Source organism: Echiichthys vipera (genome assembly GCF_963691815.1).
Source record: "Echiichthys vipera genome assembly, chromosome: X".
In the NCBI taxonomy this organism is placed as follows: domain Eukaryota; kingdom Metazoa; phylum Chordata; class Actinopteri; order Perciformes; family Trachinidae; genus Echiichthys; species Echiichthys vipera.
In genome coordinates, this window is record NC_139825.1 from 31020591 (window position 1) to 31042363 (window position 21773).

At 40.1% G+C, this 21773-nt stretch overlaps 4 protein-coding genes across 4 annotated transcripts; 2 read left to right on the forward strand and 2 right to left on the reverse strand.

The window, feature by feature from the left end:
* Positions 1–38: 38 nt before the first annotated feature.
* Positions 39–2810, reverse strand: cdab (cytidine deaminase b). Its single transcript, XM_083939728.1, has 4 exons — positions 2600–2810; positions 1715–1826; positions 603–660; positions 39–455 (listed from the first exon to the last, which is right to left on the reverse strand). The coding sequence occupies exons 1-4, from the start codon at positions 2784–2786 to the stop codon at positions 318–320; spliced, it is 495 nt and encodes a 164-aa protein (XP_083795854.1). The 5' UTR covers positions 2787–2810; the 3' UTR covers positions 39–317.
* Positions 2811–3495: 685 nt separating this feature from the next.
* On the reverse strand, positions 3496–6673 carry LOC310965848 (serine protease 1-like; the record flags this gene model as incomplete). The annotated part of the gene is made up of 5 exons (XM_083939601.1): positions 3496–3645; positions 4894–5151; positions 5965–6106; positions 6292–6442; positions 6613–6673. The coding sequence occupies 5 exons, from the start codon at positions 6671–6673 to the stop codon at positions 3496–3498; spliced, it is 762 nt and encodes a 253-aa protein (XP_083795727.1).
* A 3839-nt stretch (positions 6674–10512) lies between these two features.
* LOC310965319 (trypsin) lies at positions 10513–16621 on the forward strand (the record flags this gene model as incomplete). The annotated part of the gene is made up of 5 exons (XM_083938842.1): positions 10513–10570; positions 12441–12600; positions 13648–13789; positions 15034–15300; positions 16451–16621. 5 exons carry the CDS (start codon positions 10513–10515, stop codon positions 16619–16621), a joined length of 798 nt encoding a protein of 265 aa, XP_083794968.1.
* A 2752-nt stretch (positions 16622–19373) lies between these two features.
* camk2n1a (calcium/calmodulin dependent protein kinase II inhibitor 1a) lies at positions 19374–20896 on the forward strand. Its single transcript, XM_083939333.1, has 2 exons — positions 19374–19753; positions 20607–20896. Exons 1-2 carry the CDS (start codon positions 19585–19587, stop codon positions 20678–20680), a joined length of 243 nt encoding a protein of 80 aa, XP_083795459.1. The 5' UTR covers positions 19374–19584; the 3' UTR covers positions 20681–20896.
* The last annotated feature ends 877 nt before the right edge of the window (positions 20897–21773 follow it).

Consider the following 21773-nt stretch of genomic DNA (forward strand, 5'->3'; position numbering starts at 1 on the left):
TATTTATTAAAATATGTGGATATGATGCATCATTTTTTGTCATGCTTCTTTAAACAAATTCTTGTGTCAACAATTCAACATTTTAATGTTATTAAATGGATCAGTAATAAAGGCACAATGCATATTCAGGCTAATATTCAGTTTGCTTGATGTGTATATTATTATTACAGTATACATTAAGTAAAATATTGTTTACAATCAGTATATAATACCAGAACAAATACTAACAATAAATAGAACTACTGCTAAACAGTGCCTGCGTGCGTGCATTCAAGCTTGCTTGCGTGTGTGTGTGTGCGTGCGTATATACAGGCTCATTACTCGTTAGGAATGCCAAGCACTTTCTTCATGGATAGTTCTTCAGGGCCAAATGAGACAGGCATCAGTTCGTCCACAGTCATCTTCAGGTACGAGCCGTCCGGCTTTGTCAGATACACATCCCAGTTTAATCCAAACTGTGAGGGAAATTAAAATATAGCAAGTAGTCAAATTTTCTCGCAAGCATCAGTTGTTAATTTTTGCGTATGGTCCTGACAACAAAAAGTTAATATATTATCCCAGAGTGGAAACTAAAAGCTCCAGTAGACCAGCAGAGACTGTACCTCTCTCATGACCTGCCTGCAGCCACCACACGGGGAGATGAACTGGTCATTCAGGTCACTGCAAGGAACACATGAGGACAAATGTAGAGATGCACAAAGACCGTCTTCTTGATGTTTTGGATTAAGGACAGTGTATCACAGTGTTGCTTTAACCCATCAATTCAATTAAATTACATTTTTTTCAATTACATTTTATTTATAGTGCCCAGTCAAAACAAAAGTTATCTCAAAACACTTTACATACAGTATAGAGTAAGTCTCGACCGCACGGCTTATTCATGATTTACAGAGACCCAACAATTCCCCCATGAGCAGCAGTAAGTCGCACTATCTTTAATGATAATAATATTTAGATTTATCCAGCAATCTTGTGCACACAGTGGCGACAAAAATCTTCCTTTTAACAGGTACGAACATCGAACAGACATTTGCACTTTAAAGAACAAAAACGACAAAAAAACTGACACCACATTTTATATTAATATTATTCTCCACTTTGAATCTTTTAACCAACTTGAGTCCTGATCAATATCTATTCATTTTCAATTTTAAGTCTTAATGGCACACAGGAGAAGTTAGCCTTCTGTCAGATGTAGTTTATTTTAACCAATACAAGTAGTTTCTTTTTCCTTGAGAAAAGGCTTTCTGGAAGAAAACCCTGAAGGCCAACATCTCCCATGTGCCTTTAAATGTGTTAAAATAATGGAACTGTTTTAATGAAAACCCCAAATTGTCCCTAGAGATGAAGTGTTAATAATGGATCTAATTATACTGTAGGTTCCCCAGTTCTTTCAAACGTTCCCTCCTGTCCCCTAATGACTTTTTCCTATTAATCTTTGAAATTCTACGTAGGTCACTCACAGTTTTCTCAGAAGGTAAATATATGGCCATTAAAGGACCAGCTTTATCTTGCCTCACGTCCAACTATTGACGTTTTAAATGACACAGACTTATGTTGTGTGAAGTAATATGGGAAGTTTGATAATTTGTTGTTCAATAAGAAAGTTAACACAAAAAGTGAGTCATCGTTGGGTGTCACCCAAATGATGACTTACAGGACGGATGCTGACGTTTCATAGTAATTATAGAGAACTTATTGATGAATACATTACCTGGCAATTGCAATTGCCTGAAAATGTCTGTAGCCTTCAGACACCGCCTTTGAGATAGCATTCCTTTCCGCGCACACACCCAGGTTGTAACATGCATTCTCCACATTGCAACCTGCCAGGGACGCACATAATAGTCATCAATTACTTTTAGTATTTGTGTCACGGTAAGGAGACTGAGGGCGAACTGAGGACACTGAGGGCGGGACTAGAGTTACAAAAGGAGGCCTTTCCACCATCAAAGGGGCCGTCTATTTAGATTCTTCTCTCCTGGTCAAACATTTACTCAAGGGTCTTTGCACTCACAGCTGTTTACCAACTATTGGCCCCCCCAAATTTCTGCTGAAGTACACGTGACCAGCTAAGCCTTGTACTGTCCGGTAACATGAATGGGAAAGTTAAGTTCTTTACCTTATTGTTGACAATGATTGACATCCCTGTTAGTGTGAATACAGTGCTGTTGACACACACCTTAGCTCATGGGAAAGTTACAATTCAAATTTAAAAAAGTTAAATTCAATTTCCCCGTTGCGGGATAAATAAAGTAATTCTTCTTCTTCTTCTTCTTCTTCTTCTTCTTCTTCTTCAATTAGTTGATCCTGAGAAATCTGATTTTATTCCACCAACTGGAATGATAAAGACTCATCCTGGTGAGGATTTAAATGATGAGCTGCTGACATGTTCAAATGAAACCTTTCCTCACTGAGTCCAGTCATTTTTAAACTGTCTGTTGTTAGGTAATCATTAACATAGTTCAGCAAATGATCCATTTCCTTGTACTTTTAATTCTGTTACTTCTCCCAAATGATGTCAAACAGTAAACTAAGCAGAGAAGAGAAGAATCAGTCCCTTAAATTATGAAATGTCAAAGTTTCATGTATATCTTACCTGTAATCACACGGTTGTCGAGGGTCAGGAGAGCAGCTCCCACTCTGAACTTGCTGTAAGGACAGTAAGCTTGCTCCTTCGCCTCCTGAGACTGGCTTAGCAGCTTCTTGACTGTTTCCTGGGACAAGTGTCCGGAGCTGTGGTCCTTAATATGCATCACATCCCTGCTGAACTTGACTTGGTCCATGATTGCTCTGAAGGTTTGCAAGGTTGTTTTTTGAGTCAGTGAATGACTCCACTGCGGCTCAGTTTTAAATGGTAATGGGGCAGAGGAAAGGGGGAGAGGGAGCAGTCACAGCCAATCACAGCTAGGATGTCAACATGTTATGAGGCAACGTTAGGTGTTTTTGTTGTCATGCAGACATGCCGTCAGACGGGAAGCTGTGCCTCTTTGAATCATGCCAATTACTTTTGTTCCTTTTTTGATTTAGATTAGAGTGTGGTAGATGAGCAATAACAGAGGGGACAGTGTGATAAAATAAGTATCTTTATTGTTAAATCCAGCTTCAATTTGAGCTCTGACTCAGTGGAGAAATGGAGGCTTCAAAGTCTAAAATGATCTCTGAAATCACTCAAATCTGTGACATGGTTTTACATCACTTCTGGAAAACACTTCAATGCATTTAGTAAGTTATAGTAGTATACGTCAGATCTTAAGTCCACTCTCTCTGGTAATATTCACTAAAAAAAAAGTAACTTCGCCTTCACCTGTGTGTTTCAATGAGTTCACATTCATGGGGTGTATGTTACAGATCCGTTTTTAAGCAAATCTAATCATTTTTATTGTAAAAGTACTGCATAAAAGACAACAACAAATACCCATTAAGGCCCATTAGGACCGGTTCAAAATATTAATCCCTGTAGAGTCTTGGGTGAGCCTGTTATTAAGACTGTCATTAGTTGTTCTGGGTGACCCAGTTGATCCATCCGAGGTAGTTTCTGACCTTAGTGTAGACGCCAGGGTAGTAAGCATAGGCACAGCCGATGCCCCAAGATACAATGCCCTCAAATTTACCATTACACATAAGAGGTCCTCCAGAGTCACCCTGAGGATGTAAAAGGAAATAGTTAATAGTTTTTGTTCAAGTTGTGTGACATGATTTAATGTAAAATGACCCCCCATCTAAATGTTGTGACTGATCACAGCCGAAAATGTGTGCTTGTTTTCTTCCTAAATGGTTGGTTGGTGTAAAAAGCTTTTAAAAATCTTTAATCAATATCTACATACAAAGAATGAATTAAAGGACTATGAATAATGTGAAAGGGGTTGTAATTGAAGAAACAAAACAGAATTACTCAACTCTGCACTGCAGTTCCCCTTGTGTCCAGTAAAAGGTGGCAGCTGTTGTCAGCAAAAATAGCTGTAAAAACTACTCCAGGTACTGCCTGGAGATACTGTAGCTACGGTAGGGGGAACTACCACAGAGGTAGTGTTCAGTGTTTTTCCAGGTGTTTATATGTCTGTGTGACACCAGATTGTAGAAGATTATTTTGTTATTGTCAGGAATGTTGCATTTTTTTTGCATTTCTGTTTTTTTCACCAGAAAAAAAATCTTGCTTGCCTCTCAGAGCTTCGGTAACAACACCAACAGCATGCAGAAAAACAAATGCGAGTAGTTGGTGAACATAATGGAGCATTTAATAGCTAAAGAGCCAGATTATTCTTCTCAGGAGTTGGCAAAGACCAAAATAGAGCTACAAGGAGAATGAATATTGGACAATTTGTCAGGGGGCCAGAAATTTGACTTCAAATACACTATTGCCACTGTTGCTAACACATTTGCTAACGTTCTAAGGTGATAATATGTCAATGTTGTTTTCCACCTTTTCCCACTGCCCCCAAGTAGCCAAAAAAATCGCAGCTTTAACAGCATCAGAAATAGAAATACTTAAGATGAATTGTTTTTTGCTGTCACTCAATTGAGAGAAATTCCTGCTTCAGTCCTGTGTATTGAATTTTGGCATGGGAGCTGGAGGGAGACTTTAAAATATCATAGTAAATCATACTGTAACAACCTTAATGTGACATCTCATTATAACAATACATGATCAACATTACCCTTAAAATATTGCCCAATAATGTTACATGTGACTTGGAAGTATTTTTCAGTATTACATTATTACATCATCGGTCTTCACGTTTTAAACTTTTTTACATATTTCCCTCTTTACTGCAAGATATGTATTTTATTTAGACATGTTTCATTACCTAGAGGTATTTGATTATCAGTAACTATGAGAGTCAAAATAAATCTGTACCTCACACACCCCCACACACACACACACACACTCACCTGACAGGAGTCTTTCCCACCACGGAGAGAGCCGGCACAGACCATGTTCTTTGTGATCCTGAAGTAGTAGTAGTACCAGCAGTTTGTAAAAATGTCCACATTCACAGAATTCAGAACAGATGACAGTCTGTAGCTGTTGAGCCCCGTCACACCCCAGCCGCTGACTGTGCAACGGGTCAGGTCAGCCAAAGGCGGCGAGTTCGGGTCTGGCAAAGAGGCTGGCCCGACCCTGGCGTTGATGACAGCTGGACGGTCCAACTGAGCCACAGAGAACATATCATTCAGTCAGTAGCATTGTACATTTCCGATGCACATACAAATACAAATGTAAGTAAATAGGTTTACTGCTCTTCTAAATTACCTACTCTGCTGTTTCTGCTATCACTGAAAAGAACACAATTAATAAAACACAAGTTGAAGAAGGCTGAACAGGATTAATAAGTAAAGTAAAAATTTTTAACCTTGTGGTATCGGCAATCTTACTTACTTATAGGATCTGAATACTTAATGCACAACTGGCTGTCAGAGACTAAAATTTATAAACGTTTCAATCAGAGTTATGGGACTATTGAGGTCCATTATGGGAAATGTAAAATTAATTTGTTATAGGAATTTGACCCATAGGGATTGAAAGTCAGAATGTGTCGACTCGACCCTTTACTTTGAATTTAGTGGTGGCAATGAGTAAGAACTGCAAATAAAAAAGGCTATTGTAATTTAGAAACATTTAGAATGTTGTGAATTCTGTCTGTGCGTACCAAAATATGACACATTTGTGAAAAGGGTCCCTTGAGAATTAGCACAAATGTGGAACATGACAGACCATACATAATTTAGAAATATCTGTACAGCTATATAATAAAGAGTCTGCTTGGTTTATTTTGCATGTTCATGGTGACATTTTTCTGTAGAGCCAGCTTCGGAATCATGTTGCAGGTCACTGACTCATCTGTGTCAATCAGTAACCAAAACAGTCTGGAGCCGGTTTGGACTCAAACCCCAAAATCACATGATCTATATATAAAATCTAGATGTGTATCAAAAAACAACCCTGTGACTTTATTTCCTCACCTTAATCAGCATGATGTCATTGTCAAACGTCCAGTGTTGGTACTGGTAGTGCCTGACGACTAAAGACACTCTGAACCTCTGCTCAAAGCCGTCCACCTTGTTGAGTGTGTACTCACTCAGGACCACTTGGAGCATGTGACTCCTGAAGAGCACAGACAAGGCAAACAAAAATTTGGTTATGGTGCCTGTTCATCAACTGCAGATCGGACAATACAACTCTTCATTCTAATATTTGTTGTATAAAGCTTTCGAGATTCTAATGCAAGGTGCGGCATGTGCTTCATCTGGCCTTTTGAGTGCCACCGGTTCAAAACTGCAGTAACTTACGGTCTCCAGCAGTGGGCGGCAGACACCACCCACTGGGGATGGATGAGGGTGCCTCCACAGAAGTGGTAGTCTAGGAACAGGAGGGAGGCTTGATATTTGATGGAGTAGGGCTTCACCGCTGCACCCCCAATGATCCTCTGCCCGTGAACACCTAGGGGCCGAGAAAGTGAATTAGACACAGAGACAGAGAGACTCTATTCAATAACATAACATAAGCCTCTAGCTTTTTTACTATGCTTATACATGAAGTCAGCCCTGCGCGACTGAAGGTTTAAATGCTAAGAACACAGTATCCTGTAAATGTTTTCTTAGATGCCTCACCTGTTGGGTTTACAGCCAACAGGAGGAGCAGTGAGAGGCGCCAGGATGGAGCCAGGTTCATCTTAGTAGCTAGCAAAAAGAAAGAAAGAATAGAGGTCAAAAGATAATTTATTGACATACATGTGTGCATATGAATCAATGCTATAGGTTTAAGTCTTACCAAATACCAAATATCCAGAAATTATTCCTGAACTTACAACCTTTGAACTTCTACAGCTAAGATGACCTTTGTTCAGTGGTTTACATTTTATAACTCATTGTCAGAAATTAAGTATAAACAGGGAGATACTTCTTGACAGTGACCTAGAAATACTCTGCCCTTAATCCACAGCAATCAAGTTAATCCATGCGATACAAAGCTGTCTCACCTGATCAAGAGTCAAGTTATAACAGTCCAAGAATCCACACAAGCACCGGCACACACACTCTCACACACTACTCCCATACCAGGACATACGCTAAAGCTTGAGAAGCTCTCAGTCCTTTTTATAGTGTAACCATGTCTGCCCATTCTCATTGTTCCCTGCCATTGTCCGTCATATATCTAAGTGTCGCCCACACACAGAAAGCCAAGAGTGCGACCCAGTATGTGATTTTTTCTCTCTCTCATTACACCTTTCTAAGGCCTTTGTTCTCGCAGATTCAGCCTATTGTCTGGTAGCCGAGACAAAGTAAGGCTTTACGGTCATGAAACCTAACAAGCCAGAGAAATAATAGAATACACTCGCCAAATATGATGTTGGTGTGTCCTATGATGTTACAGAGGGCAGGACGATGGCTGAGTATCATATATTTATCCCCTATCGCTATCAACTTGAGACGTACCAGGACATAACAGCCTGTATTCTGCGCTTGAACAAGGAATAACCTCTTCTCACAAATTCTGATTAATTGGACTGAGAGTTAGAATGTCTGAATGTGTCTTTTGTACAGTTTTTTCCTCAAGTCGACTCATGTAACAACAGAACAATAAAAGCAAATAGTGCCACATCACTGCCACAGCCTGGCCCTGGTGTTCACACTGATAATTCTGATCCAGCAGTACACTGTCTTGTAACTTCTGTCTGCAGTGTCCTTCCTCTCTTCTCAGCATTTTCCATCTCCCCAGGTGTCACTCTCATTTAGTTTTCCCAGGATCCCCCCACCCCCCTATTTCTTAGTTCCCACACATAGGGGCGTTTGGTTTGTAACTCATAGCCTCCATACTGTCTACACTCACAAAGGTGTTGTTCAAACAGTTGGGGTGAAAGGTGATAGCGTGCTCCGCTCTCCCCCAGGAGCTAAGCTAAGATGACAAACAGCATGTCTTTGTGTGTGTGTGTGTGTGTGTGTGTGTGTGTGTGTGTGTGTGTGTGTGTGTGTGTGTGTGTGTGTGTGTGTGTGTGTGTGTGTGTGTGTGTGTGTGTGTGTGTGTGTGTGTGTGTGTGTGGGTGTGGGTGTGTGTGTGTGCGTGTGTGTTTGCCTTGCAGAGAAATGGATGTGTTGGATGTGTTTGCCGCATCCAGACGTTTGTGTTAATACAAAAAGACTGAATATGTCTCATTTGTCCACTGATTTAATCACTATATTCATATTGGGTTGTTTCACATTAGTTGCATGTAAATAAAACAGCTGGTCATTGAAAATCTTAACTTAAAGTTTGAGCTCAACCAACTATAAATGTAATGTATTAAACAATAAGCCTGTGAATGTTCTCATTTGTCCTGGTCATCATTATCCCCAAAGCAACTTCAGCAACTGACCAGCCTGCTTTTGACTGAAATTGCTTTGGGGATAATGTATTAAAGGGTCACCTTGTCAAAATTGCAAAAAACATTTATCATTTTCACCTATACTTATGCATGTTGTCTCAGTTTTCCTTTTAGATATCTGTTGAATTTATACCTCTACTCCAATAAATTTGAAGTAAATAGAATATAATTTGTGATAGGCCTACCAAAAATAGGGATGGGCAATATTTTATTTACTATCATTATAATGTTTGAAATAAATAAAACAATTTAAAAAAAACTAAAAAAAAACAACCACATATGAATGTGTGTTTTTGAAAAGAAAATCAAGGTAATTGATGTGGAAATTATATAGATATCCAATATTGTAAAGCTATGGATTTTGTTTGATAAGATTTCCATCACTGAACCACTACATGACTGAATACATGCTATAATTAAAGATAAACGTTAGATGGTATGACATTTCTCTGATGGATGATGGATTCATAGATATCCTCATATCAACCATAGCTCATAGCGTTAAAAAACCTTAGACTTGATGAGAAGATTGATGCTACTCACACACCCGTCTGCTATGTGGGAAGCTAATGGTTAGCTTAGCATATAGACTGAGAGCAAGGGGAAGCTAGCCTGGTCCCTTTTTATAGTTTTAAAAAAAAGAAAATCTGTCTCACAGTGCCTTTAAAGATTACTTTTTCTTGTTTGTTTAATCTGTCTAAAACATTTTAAAACTGATTGTCTTCTTGCTGTAACTATTTCCATTCCTGGAGCAGTGACCTCCTATAAATATAGAAATAATATGAGATAGGTATAAAATTTATCATCTTACTCTTGTCAAGAAAGCAAATATTTCCCAAAAAATGCCAAACTATTCCTTTAACAAAAATGTCACAATACAGTTTATTTACATACTGAGTTTCAAGAGTGCTTCACAAGATAAAACCAAGGCATAAAGCAGAGACACAATAAATAGTAAAAAATAAAACTGAGGTAAAAGTCCACTATGTTACCAAATGTGTCTGGAAGGCTAAATACCACAGGGGGTAAGTGAGAAGAAAAAATGGGGGGTCTTTGGAACAGACCCTTTTAAAATGTCCCCACATTATAAATACCAAATTATATAATTAATTATAAAATATATTAAATAAATAATATTTCCACAGGTTGTGTTTGCTTAGTCTGTATGTATGAAACAGAAAGAATAGCCTGATGTTTGAAGGTAATTGCCTGTGAAGTCAGGCGAGTGTCGGTCCAGGAAACACCTGACAGTGGGAGGCCGCACAGAGCCGTCTCTCCTGTTCTACTGGGGGAAGCATCAATTATTCAGCCCGCTCTAAATGTGGGACAAGAGGACGTCAGGCGATTCTCCTTCCATGCTGTGGATGATGCTGACTTGCCAGAAGGCTGATGATGATGATGATGATGATGATGATGATGATGATGATGATGATGATGATGATGATGATGATGATGATGATGATGATGATGATGATGATATTGAATTATTATCACTGCAGACGTAATGATTCATACTCATACAGAGGAACACTTGTGTGTCTCTGCTGCATAATATACCTTTGTGTTTTCTTGACTCAGACATGGATCTCCACACAGCTACAAAAACAAAGCCATGCACGCACAACACACACACACACACACACACACACACACACACACACACACACACACACACACACACACACACACACACACACACACACACAGTGGGCTATTGAAACATTTCAGCACGGATAATCCTGGATGATGACACAGACTGAGCGCAATGATACAGTATAGATGAACCTGCTCGGCACAGTGCTCTGTGTTGCCATGACAACAATGTAAGGCCTTTCGACAAGTCCGGAGGGTCAGGGGAAAGAGTTGTGATAGTTGCTGGGATGGCAGAGGGGGGTGCTTGGGCAGATTTTTGAAGGTGAACTCTTTCTTTTTCAATCAATGCTTCAGTGTTGGACCCTGGTCCTGCGTTTCATGGTGAAGGGTGAAGCTGAAGGATAAAGGTTGATGTGACTGACTCCTACTGTTTCCAGAAAGGATTGGATGCTCAGTGCTGAGGGCCGGCAGACAGGAGCAGAGGACACTGGTCATCTAGCTGAAGTGGTTCGGCTGCTGGTATGTGTAGGATAACGGCCTAAAACCTCCTGCAGATATGATGACCCTGCTCACGTGTTTATGTTGTGTGCTACTGGACCTCCTGACAGTCCACAGTGAGTACATGTTTTTCAGTTTCGCAAGCAAAATACGTGATGATTTTTTCCATTTTTAATGCTCTATTCAGTTGCAGTTTAATGGTCGTAGCCTTTCACTCAGTTCATATGAACGAGGCAGCCAACTTTAATGTTTCAACCCGTTTTTAAAGGAATACTTATGACATGGATATAACATTTTGGGAAATAGGTATAATCACTTTCTTCCTGAGGGTTAAGCCACCCTGTGGTAAAAACACAAGGTAGGGCACAGAGATATCCGAAGCAAAGCATAAATATAAGTCATCATCACTTCTGGCGACCCCTCTTCTGGAGGGTTACTGGCAATGAGGTCAAAGTTTAAATAATTTGAACTTTGAGTGCAGTGCTTGGTGGCAATTTTGAGCCACCTAAGGTAGCGCACTGCTCTCCCCAGAAGAAAACATATGCAGGTTTTATGCTGATCATTTGTACGCAGCTGTAGATGAGAACATACTTCTCTCATGTCTTTGTAACACAGTTATTTTTCTATTCTCTTTTTATTTCTCTTAACCTGTTGTTCTTTGTCTATTCTTCTGTATTTATTTAATTTACCTAACGTTTCCAACGGGATTCAAAGTGGAAGGCAAAGAAAAAACTTGGTTCATCTGTGCATATGACAATAAACGTTTTGACTAAGTATGAAACTAAGCCAGCAGCCAGTTAGCTTAGCTTAGCTTAGCATAACGACTGGACACCAGCACCTCTAAACAACAATTCTACATTTTACAGAGGGTTATTTTGCGGAGCCTCTTTGCTGGGAGCTGTAACTTCCTGAAGTCTACGTTGGCAACTGGTCTGGTACATAAAGACCGAGTAAAAATATTTGAAAATAGTAGTATACATTAGTGTTTGTACAGATTCAACAAATTAGATTGTGGCAAGAAAGCAAATAAGTAAAAAATGTTACCTTTAAACTCCTTTTCTTTACAGGGTCAGCAGTTTGTTGTTATAACATAATGTTCAATATTACTTTTTCAACATCATGTACAATATTAGCTTCCGATATCGTTCAATGTTACTTTAGTTTACTGATTTTACTTATTTTTTGTTACTCTATTAGACACTAGTGTTAGCATTACTCTCCATACACTCGATGTTCTCATGTTATTGTTATTTTTGAGTAATCTAAGACACTCTAATAAAGTTATATCTTATCTCATCCTATCTTGTCTTGCTCCTCAACAGTGTTCTTCAAAAATTCTTCAGGGAATTCAGTAGGGAACTTTAGATTTTTCCAGGAAATAGTCTTTACCAATACTGTTATGTCTCCTGTATAGTCTGAAGTCAAGGTACAGCAGTTAAACTATTGCATAAGGCATTCAGGGAGAGCCCCCACTCTAGTTTCTGAGCCAGACTGGGGTGGTGACATTAGCAGGTCAGGTTATATTGGATTACCTTCATTACGCTGTGGACTCCCTGGTGACAGAAAACCACTAATTTTTAAGCAGAGTCAATGGGCTTGAAAGATTGGCCTCACTCTTTAATTTTTTCCTTTGTTTACTGATGACTCTCCATGTTTAAAAGATGGAGGTTTTAAGGTTGACTGAAACACATACCTGGAGAGTTCTTACAATGGATGTTTTGGGTATTTAGCAGTTTAGATGAAAGCACAAAGGTTATGTTTTTATATAAGTAGGGGAAATATGTTTTGGGGGAGTGTCCGCTCTCCATCAGCTTTGTGGTTCAATGGTCAGTCCCCACCAGCCCAGTCAGAACTGAAGAGGCTTTTCAGATGACAGGGGAAATTTTTTTCAAGAATTTAAAGCAATAAACAACATTAAAACCCTAAATCCTTCTGCCAGAGCTCCTTTTTACACCTTGTCCTGTAAATGTCTTTGTTTCCCTATAGGCCGTGTGGTCATGCAGGGCCGTATAGTAGGTGGTCACACTGCTGCACCAAACTCCATCAAATACATTGTGTCCCTTCAGAGTACCAGGGGCCAGCACTTCTGTGGTGGATCACTGGTTCACAGGTACTGGGTGCTGACAGCAGCGCACTGTAACATCGGGTAAGATTGTTTAATGATTGTCATCAGTAAGCTGTTGATCCTTTCTGTTGTAACTGTTGGGTTAAAAAGTCACAAAACCACGTTGTCAAGGTTTCCCTGTTGGGAAGATTAAATTCTTCTTTTTGTTTCTGATGACAAATACTGCCATCTTAAGCTGATGGACAAAATAAACCTGCACTGCCAAATATAAATCCCTCATAAACCTTAAAATGTTACAGTTTTGTTTGAACTTTGCTCAGTTTAAATATCTTTCTCAAACGATTGCGCGGGTAGTTACATTCTTGTGGCGTTCTCTCAGTGGACTCTGTAGAAATCACTGTGTAGCAGCTAACTTGGCATGATTTAATACTGTGAGCAGATGGTGCCAACAGATGCCTTAAAGCAAACATCCATTCTGATACGGGAAGGTAACGGCAAAACTGTGATGATGAGGCTGGAGGCAAAGTAAACCGGTATACTGGCCACTGTGAAGTCAAACAGCGCTCAGATGCGGTCGAGTCAGCTGACCTTGGCAGATCATGAGTGCGTGTGTGTGTGTGTGTGTGTGTGTGTGTGTGTGTGTGTGTGTGTGTGTGTGTGTGTGTGTGTGTGTGTGTGTGTGTGTGTGTGTGTGTGTGTGTGTGTGTGTGTGTCTGTGTTTGATCTTGTCTGGATCCAGGAAATTGGCCGTATTTCTGTTGTATTGACCCGACCCTGCTTGCACACATAAGCTATTGTTCCCTGGCAGACCAAAACTTCAACACTTTTGGCTTCATGTGACTTTGAATCCTGCTCATGATTCGTCATGTGTGTCATATCAGATCACCCCCACCTTCCTGGCATATTGATATCCTATCCTTTATTTCTATTGAGACTAAAAATGTTGAAATATAAAATGACAGAATAATAAATCGCCGTCATGATGGCTCCAATTTGTGATGGTGAAAATAGTCCTGTGCACATGTTCTGTGCTATGTCTCGGTAATGATAAAATATCAAAGCTGCGATGCACTTAGGACTATATGTGTTGATAAATATGATGTAAAATGGAAACACTCTGTCTTTTAGGCCAGAGCACATGATGATAGTGGCGGGAGACTACATCATAAATACCTTTGAGGGTACCGAGCAGTATGCTAAACCCCGCAGGATGGTCACCCATCCCCTCTACAACAGGAGCACCAACAATGCTGACATCATGCTCATTAAGGTACACAGTGCAGACATTTAGCCTTACAGCAATAACTAATCAAATCCACAGTGTAATACTTAAAACGTAATAATTTATGCATGTTGTAATACAAATTTGGACATATTTTTTTAACTTCTTATTAATCAAAAGTTTATTTCTCAGCTCTTATCATTTATGGTGCAAATGTTTTACAACACTTGCTGATTATATACTAAACTACCGATGGTGTCTACACTTTCATGCAAGATCCTGTGGGTGACATTTAAGTAGCTACTATTACTATCAAGAGAAATATTACCTTCTTTATTACTGCTTATACTCAGGGAGGGGTGGTTATTTATGTAACTCTATATCTCAGTGATAAAAAATAAACTGCAACAGTATTTATTTTACAGTGGCCATGAAAAGAAAATTGTACTTTTTTGTGACTCAGTAGGAAAAGCAATGTATTAAGATGCATGTTAAATATATACTATATTTTAATGAAATGAAATTTGCCACTTGGGATAACCGGAACAAATCATAAACACAACACTGACACAATAGTATTATTAATACTATTAAGTTGATAGCAAACATTATTATGTATTAAATGCCATGGATGTAAAAGAAGACCTGGATATGACAGCACTTCTGAGCCTTGCATCTAAGTTTCCCCAATGGCCTCTTACATTATTGCAGTGAAAAAATCCCCCTGCATAGACCAACATTATTGTATTTATAAGATTTTCCTCAAGACCCCTTCCTTTAAGCTAATTACCTACAAGACCTTCAAAGTTGTCTGTTTGCTGTACTATTAACGCGACAACTTGCAATCTTGTCATTTTGTTTTCACACTGCCTGATTGACTGGCAACAGGAGGTCACACACTAGAGCCTGCTGTCCCAGCGTACAGTACAGGAAAGCATTTGCAACCTTCAAACTGCAGTCCGAGCTCTGGCGGAAGCTGAGAGCTTTGCAACTGGAAACTAGAAACCTTTTTTTCCATATGCACCAGGTGCATGGGTGCAATAGCCAGTTTTTATAATACATCCACAGTTTTAAGCGCCCAGCAGATGGCAAAATTAGCATTTATTCTCACTTTCCTCGCCAGCTACTCGCTAACTTTGCCTGCCTGCCGTTTGTTGGTAGTGTAGTTATAGATGTTTTACTGAAATATTTAAATGCGGTTAAAGAGAGCAGAATTTTCACTTTTTTGATAATCTTTGACCAGAAAGTTGTATTTTTTCTTCACATGCACTCTGAAACTTTCCTCTGTCCAGTTGCGGGCCCCCATGGTGCTGAACAAATTTGTGTCGCTGGCGCCTCTCCCCAGGCAGGGGACAGGAGTGGTCGAAGGCTTGGTGTGTCGGGTGTCCGGGTGGGGCTACAACAATCAGGAAGGAGGCCAGGACCTCGTCACCCTGAGGACAGTTGCAGTGCCCATTGTTTCAACGTCAAGGTGCAACGGCAGCGAGTCCTTTAACGGAAACATCACGGCAAACATGATCTGTGCTGGCTACAGGACTGGAGGAAAAGATGCATGCAAGGTACAGGGGACAAATGCTATCACAGAAATTACATCTGCAATTTGCACAAACATGAACAGAACAACAAAAAATCTAATGAAATGAAATGCAATACATTTTCCAAGGTATTGGCCTTGGTTCCCAGTGCATATCAGGCAGGGTCGTCCTCTTTTCATCAGTTCACACCTGAGCCAAACAATCACACAGTTTTGCAAAGCTCATCCCCATGACAGAAAATGAGGATACAGTTCATCATGTCAGTGGTTGGTTCAGCCACAAGCTTTTTATAAAGCAGACATGGTAGGAACACCTTCAGGAATTGTATTATGATAGTTACAGGGCGAGAGAAAAGCACCTCTGAAATAGCGCCAGAACTGAAAACCTTGCTGTAATTTAAAGTACAGTCATTTCACCGACAACAGCAGGCTCTGATGCAGTTACCTGGTAGCATACAAGAACTGCTGCCACAACCTTTGATGTGATAAAAAAAATTACATGAAACTCAATGTGTGATATACCAGAAGGCTATATTTAGCTTTAGGTAAAGAGCTGAATGACTAATTAAAATGTGCTATATTTAACCCTGCAGTAGGCAACTTTGTGTGTCGGCTTTTTCCAAGTGGCAGCTAGAGATTAAGATTTGGTGAATCCAATTCAAACCGTCCTGTGAAAAGACAGATTTGTTTCCAATGTTTGTTGGTCTTTTCCTCTTACACAAGAAAAACATAAAGGCTGTTTGTAAGGGTCAGACATGTGACAAATCCACATATAGGCCAATGTGGTTTATGTGAAATAGCATAGCAAATCACGTTACAAAATTCACATGTCTGCTCATGTGGAGTTTTAGACTTCCCATTATGAAGGCACATGTCATTTGTGAAATATAAAGTTGTCTGTTTCTATGCTGTTAGAGTCACATCTTGTGATTCATACTCTTCACACTGTTTTTGGCTTGATCTACAATAAAGAAGTGATCTAACTTGGCTGGGGCATTTGAGACATGGGATGTAGAACTGCTTCTAACTGCTCAGACTCTTTGTATAATTACTGTAACACCAATCAAGACTTTAAAATAGCTAAATAACTATAAACTACAAGAAACTCAGGTCATTTGCTTTTTCATAAGGTACATTGTGACATCTAGATGGAGGGTTTTGTCTTGTCCTTGCAGGGAGACTCTGGCGGACCACTGGCGTGTAGGGGGGGTATCTACGGCGTGGTCTCCTGGGGCAATGGCTGCGGTGATCCTAAGTTTCCAGGAGTCTACACAGCCGTGTCCAAATTCCGCCGGTGGATAGACCAAACCATCTACGGGTCACACCTACGTTGCACCAAATACTGATAAAGATAATGATAAAAAACAAGATTATGATCGTAGCCATTTATGCCTGAAATAGGTCAAAGATGGGTCTGTGGAAAATATGCAGAGCTTGGATTATTCTGATGATGTTTTCAATAGAAATGTAATGTGATGCATCTCATTCAAATGATCTAGCTGAGCCCAGTCTCTGCCTGCCACAGTAATTATAGGATTTACTACAGTGGGCACTTTATAAGCCTTCTGTATATGTATGCCAGTGATGTCAAGTTCATAACTTGTTAAAAAATTATATAAGTCATGAAAATAAATATTAAAATTTAGAGAATGTGTGAAGTTGTGTAGGAGTCCATTTTTAGTTTATATTTTTATTTGTTTGTTTAATATGTACATCAGTGCACCTTGAAGGCCCTGAAAACTTCAAAGTCATGCAATTTTCTGCCAAGGTTAGAACACTTTGGTTATTTAACAAACACAAGAGATTTCTCTTGTCTCTGATCTTCCCACTGGTTTGAAGTGGGCAGGGCTCAGTTAGAAAAAGCTGATTCACAAACTTCCATGCACAAATTGACGCTTGAATCAGAATCTGATGACAGTTATGGAGTCACGTGTATTTTTCCAGGCCACTGTCACTCAAACCAGATCAAACCAGAGCCATGCAGGTCTGGTGGAGATATCTGACTGCTATAGCCTACTCTTAGTCATGAATATGTGTTGTCATGTTTTAAAGAAATGCTTACATGAATTACATGAAATACATGAAAACATTAAATACATTAAATACATGAAATACTTGAAATACTTGAAATACGTGTGCACCCAATATCAAGTAATGCAGCAAGTTATTTAAAACAAGACTATTGAAAAAAAAACATTCTTGCTCTTACAGATGAATTCATAGGCGATAAAACACACATTTTCTCAATTTAATATACTCGGTTTAGCTGTTACATTCTTACTTGGTTCAGTATGACCGACAGCTGATGGTGGCTAACATAAGCAAATGTTAGCAAACTTTAGATAGAAACGTGTGTAACTGACATTACTCAGTCAGTTCACTGACTGTGACTCTTCTCAGCTTGTAATCTTCCAACAGGTTTAAGCATGTAGCATACCAAGATGTTGTGATATAAAGGCATTGTTGTGGGGGTTGTTGGGTTTAGGGTCTGGATATGTATCTATTTTATTTTTTTTCCCCCATATCACTTCTCATTTTCTATTTTTGCATATATATATATGTATGAAGTGAATATTTCCTTGTGCATGTAGACTATGGTGTTAAATATGGACATGTCTGTTAAAGCTTACTAATTACTTAATGACTTAAAATAATCAAGAAGCCAGCTCTGATGACAATATAGCCACATGTTGTGATATTATTTGTGAAAGCTGAAAGAGTTGAAATGTTATGATGTGAAAAGTGAGCCTCTGATAAAAATCAGGCTTCTGTCAGTCCACAGGGAGTAGGTGTTTCATGACCGCACCTCCTCAATGAATAGTCGTCGGCATATCAAAGTTAGTTATGCTGCAGGCTTGGATATCACCTTTCATTTCATTGTCTGTGCAAGGATATTTGGTTAAGTTCCTCTTGAGAAAGGGTAGTCAGGTCTTAGTACCTGTCCACTGCTCCATGCCCTTTACTGTCTATCTCTTTCATAAGATCTTTTTGTGCTGCTGTTCCTTGAAGACAGATTTATGTAAACACTGCAGACATCAGTGGGTTACACAATGAGAAATGTAGTTTCTACCTAAAGACAGGGGGCCTCATCTAACAAAGCCACTTTTAAAACCTCCCTCTGATCTTGTAACTTGTAAGTAGATCATATCAGGTTTAGTGGACATTATAACAATTATGAATCATCATATTATCAATGAAAATATACGGGAGGTGTCCTTTTTTAAAGAATAATAGAATGTTTATGTGCTTAAAAAAATCAAAAACAAAAGAAACATTTCAATATGATGTCTACTAAGTTATCTGGATACCTGGAACATCACCAAGAACATGGATTTGGCTGAGGCATCTTCAACCTCCACCCAACCCCTTCACAGTGATATTATAGTTATTGTAGTGAAACCAGGTGGAAACAGTCCTCTGTATTAAAAACGGGAGGTGCGCCATGGGGCCAAAAGTCACATCAGCCTATGAAAACACTGCCATCCACTGGTGAGGTCTGACTCGGTGGACGTACAAGGACCTCTGTCATCATCATCATCCTTAAAACACCGTGACCATATAAATCACATAAAGAAAAAAAAACCTAAGCAGGTTGGAAGATTTCCTATCTCTAACTCGTCGAGTGGTGGCGCCCAAACGTCGTTTTCCAAAACATCTGTATTGGTTCACATTTCTGTACCATCTCTGAACATAAATTCGCCATTGGTTTGATTGCATCTAGATCCCGAAGAGTGGAGCGTGGTACATACGACTACCAAACTGGAAGCTTCTCTACGTCTGCACCAGAAAACCCCCCTTGCAGCTCCCTCGCCAGATCTCCCCGGAATCCGTATTTTGCATCGCTCCTCGATTTGCATTTCTTCCTCAGATTTTCCGTGCGACGGGTTCAGCCGCTAGAAACCAGCGGGCGCCCCACGGCTCTTTGTACGCGCGCCTCCATTTCCAAAGCAATACGCGCAGAGAGAGAGAGAGAGAGAGAGAGAGAGAGAGAGAGAGAGAGAGAGAGAGAGAGAGAGAGAGAGAGAGAGAGAAAGACAACCTTCTGGAAATTCTGTATAATGTTGCCGAAGCTCCACGAGCGGGGAAATTGAGGACATTTTTTTGATTTACCGTTATCTCTGGTGCATACCTAACGGAGACAAACACGTGTCTTCGGGATAAACAGAAAGGGCTAGATCGTGTCAGCAGATAGAAGTGTTTTTCTTTCCCCCCCTTTTGTTTGTTACAGACGGACGAGTTCAAGCTTGGCGACGGGCTTTTTACATTTCAGTTTGTGCGCCTTGGTGAGAAAAAGACGCATTTTTTTGAGATGTCGGAAGTGCTGCCTTTCAGCGAAGAGAAAATGAGTCATTATGGAAATGAGGGCGACGAGGGACACCTTTCCTTCACCTGTCGTCTTCAAGACACGAACAACTTCTTCAATGGATCACAGAACAAACGTCCGCCGAAACTCGGACAAATAGGCAGGAGCAAACGCGGTAATTATATAATTAAGGCGTTTTCGTTTGTATGGTGATGTGTTCAATACGCACATAGGTTACCAGTGGACCATAATTAAGGATGGCACCGTGTGAAGCCAGAGAGGCGACACCTTTTGCCTTGACATGGTCTTCAGTAGAGCGTAATATCACTTACATCGTCTAATGTTTGCATGTGAGAAGTATGTTTTTTTTAAAAATATTATATTCGCATTGCAACACAAGTTGGATGCGCTGTTAAATGCCTTCTGAATGCAGCTCAACACAGTTGTGCTGAATGTCCCCTCCCCAATGAATGTTTGGAATGATTGAGATTTATATGGTTTATGTTGATACATGCATGATACATCCAGGCTGTTTGTGTGTTGGCTTTTGTGTGTCCTGGATTCCTTATGAGAGGCATGAGATGGTCCTTGAAAAAAGACATTTGATGCTCACTTGTGGTGGCACATGCATGCACAGGCAGACAGTTGCATGTACAGGAGTGCACAGACACAACATGGACTGACATGGCAAACAGACAGACATGTAAGAATTGCATCTGTAGGTGCATGGCAATAACGCATGAATTCAGACGTGCACATTCACATATGTGCATCACACACAGACACACACACACACACACACACACACACACACACACACACACACACACACACACACACACACACACACAATAGCACTTTTTGCATACTCTTACTCTCTCATGCATGCACACAGCCCTTCTTCTCATACAGCACAGCGCTCAGGGTTCAGGGCTTTAACACCCTCCTGTCAGTCTGTGGTGAATTTTTTTTGAGACGCTGCACTAAGATGAACCTCCCTCATTAACTCTCTCACTTGTCATCCACAGTTGTGATTGAGGATGAGAATGGCGACAACGAAGCACTGAAAAATGAAACAGAGAAGACCCCGGCAGAGGCTTAGAGCGCTTGGCTCAACACCCCCCCCCCCCCCTAAAAAAAGACACTCTTGAAATTTTTTATGGCGATATTTACCAGATTTAATCCAAAGACACTGTATATAAGCACTTTCTCTCATGTGGCAGCAAGCAGCACTTCCACGCCCTCCTCTCCCAGTCAGTCATGGCCGTCCGGGTGACACACACACTGGCAGGGGTGGGAGATGGCAGCAAAGGAGACCCCTGGTGGGGGTGGACCCCCCTCCCCCCGACAGACAGACAGACAGACACACACACACACACACACATACACACACACACACACACACACTCACTCGCACAAACACCCTCGATTGCAGGGTTTCGCCATAAATCCAAAAGCGTGAGTGGACAACAGGAGGGGGCGGGGGGTGATGTGGAGGAAGGTGACGACGCTGTCGAAAAACAGAAATCAGGGACAGGATACAGACATAAATCTAATATAAAAACTAAAGCACACACTTCTCCTATATCTTATCAATCAAACCTATGGTACCGTTCTTTCTGCTCTTCATTTTGATTGAGGGCAAATTAATTACAGAGTTTGTAAATATGGAAAGGGTAGCCCATATTTTCTTGCACAAGGTGGGAAGCGGTAAACTGGTTTGTTCTCTGTGTTGAAGACTTTATTTATTGATCCTTTGGAATATGTCTTTTGCAGTGACCTGAGGCCAGAGGGAGTGTTCTTTTGTATGCCGAGCAAACTTTGAGTGAATGGGAGTGACATTTATTTTCACTTAATAATTCTCGATGTTGCCTGAGTGTTTTTTGTTATCATACTTTGCAGCTAAAGAGTCATTTATATACCGTGTACCTTCCACCTGTTTGTAAGCTTCCCAGGCTTTCACCTGGATTGGTTGATACTGTAACTTGACTGTACACACCCTATTGATAAACTATTTATATTGCATTGTGCATTATTGTGTGTGCCAAATCTCATGAGGGATAATACTGTATCAGACAACTTGTTCTTTTATTTGTGCTTTATACATTTACTCATACAATTCAGTTGTTTTGTTGGATCGCCATCTTTTAGGGCTCTTTCTTAAAACACCGAGATACCAACTCATGCATGGCAAA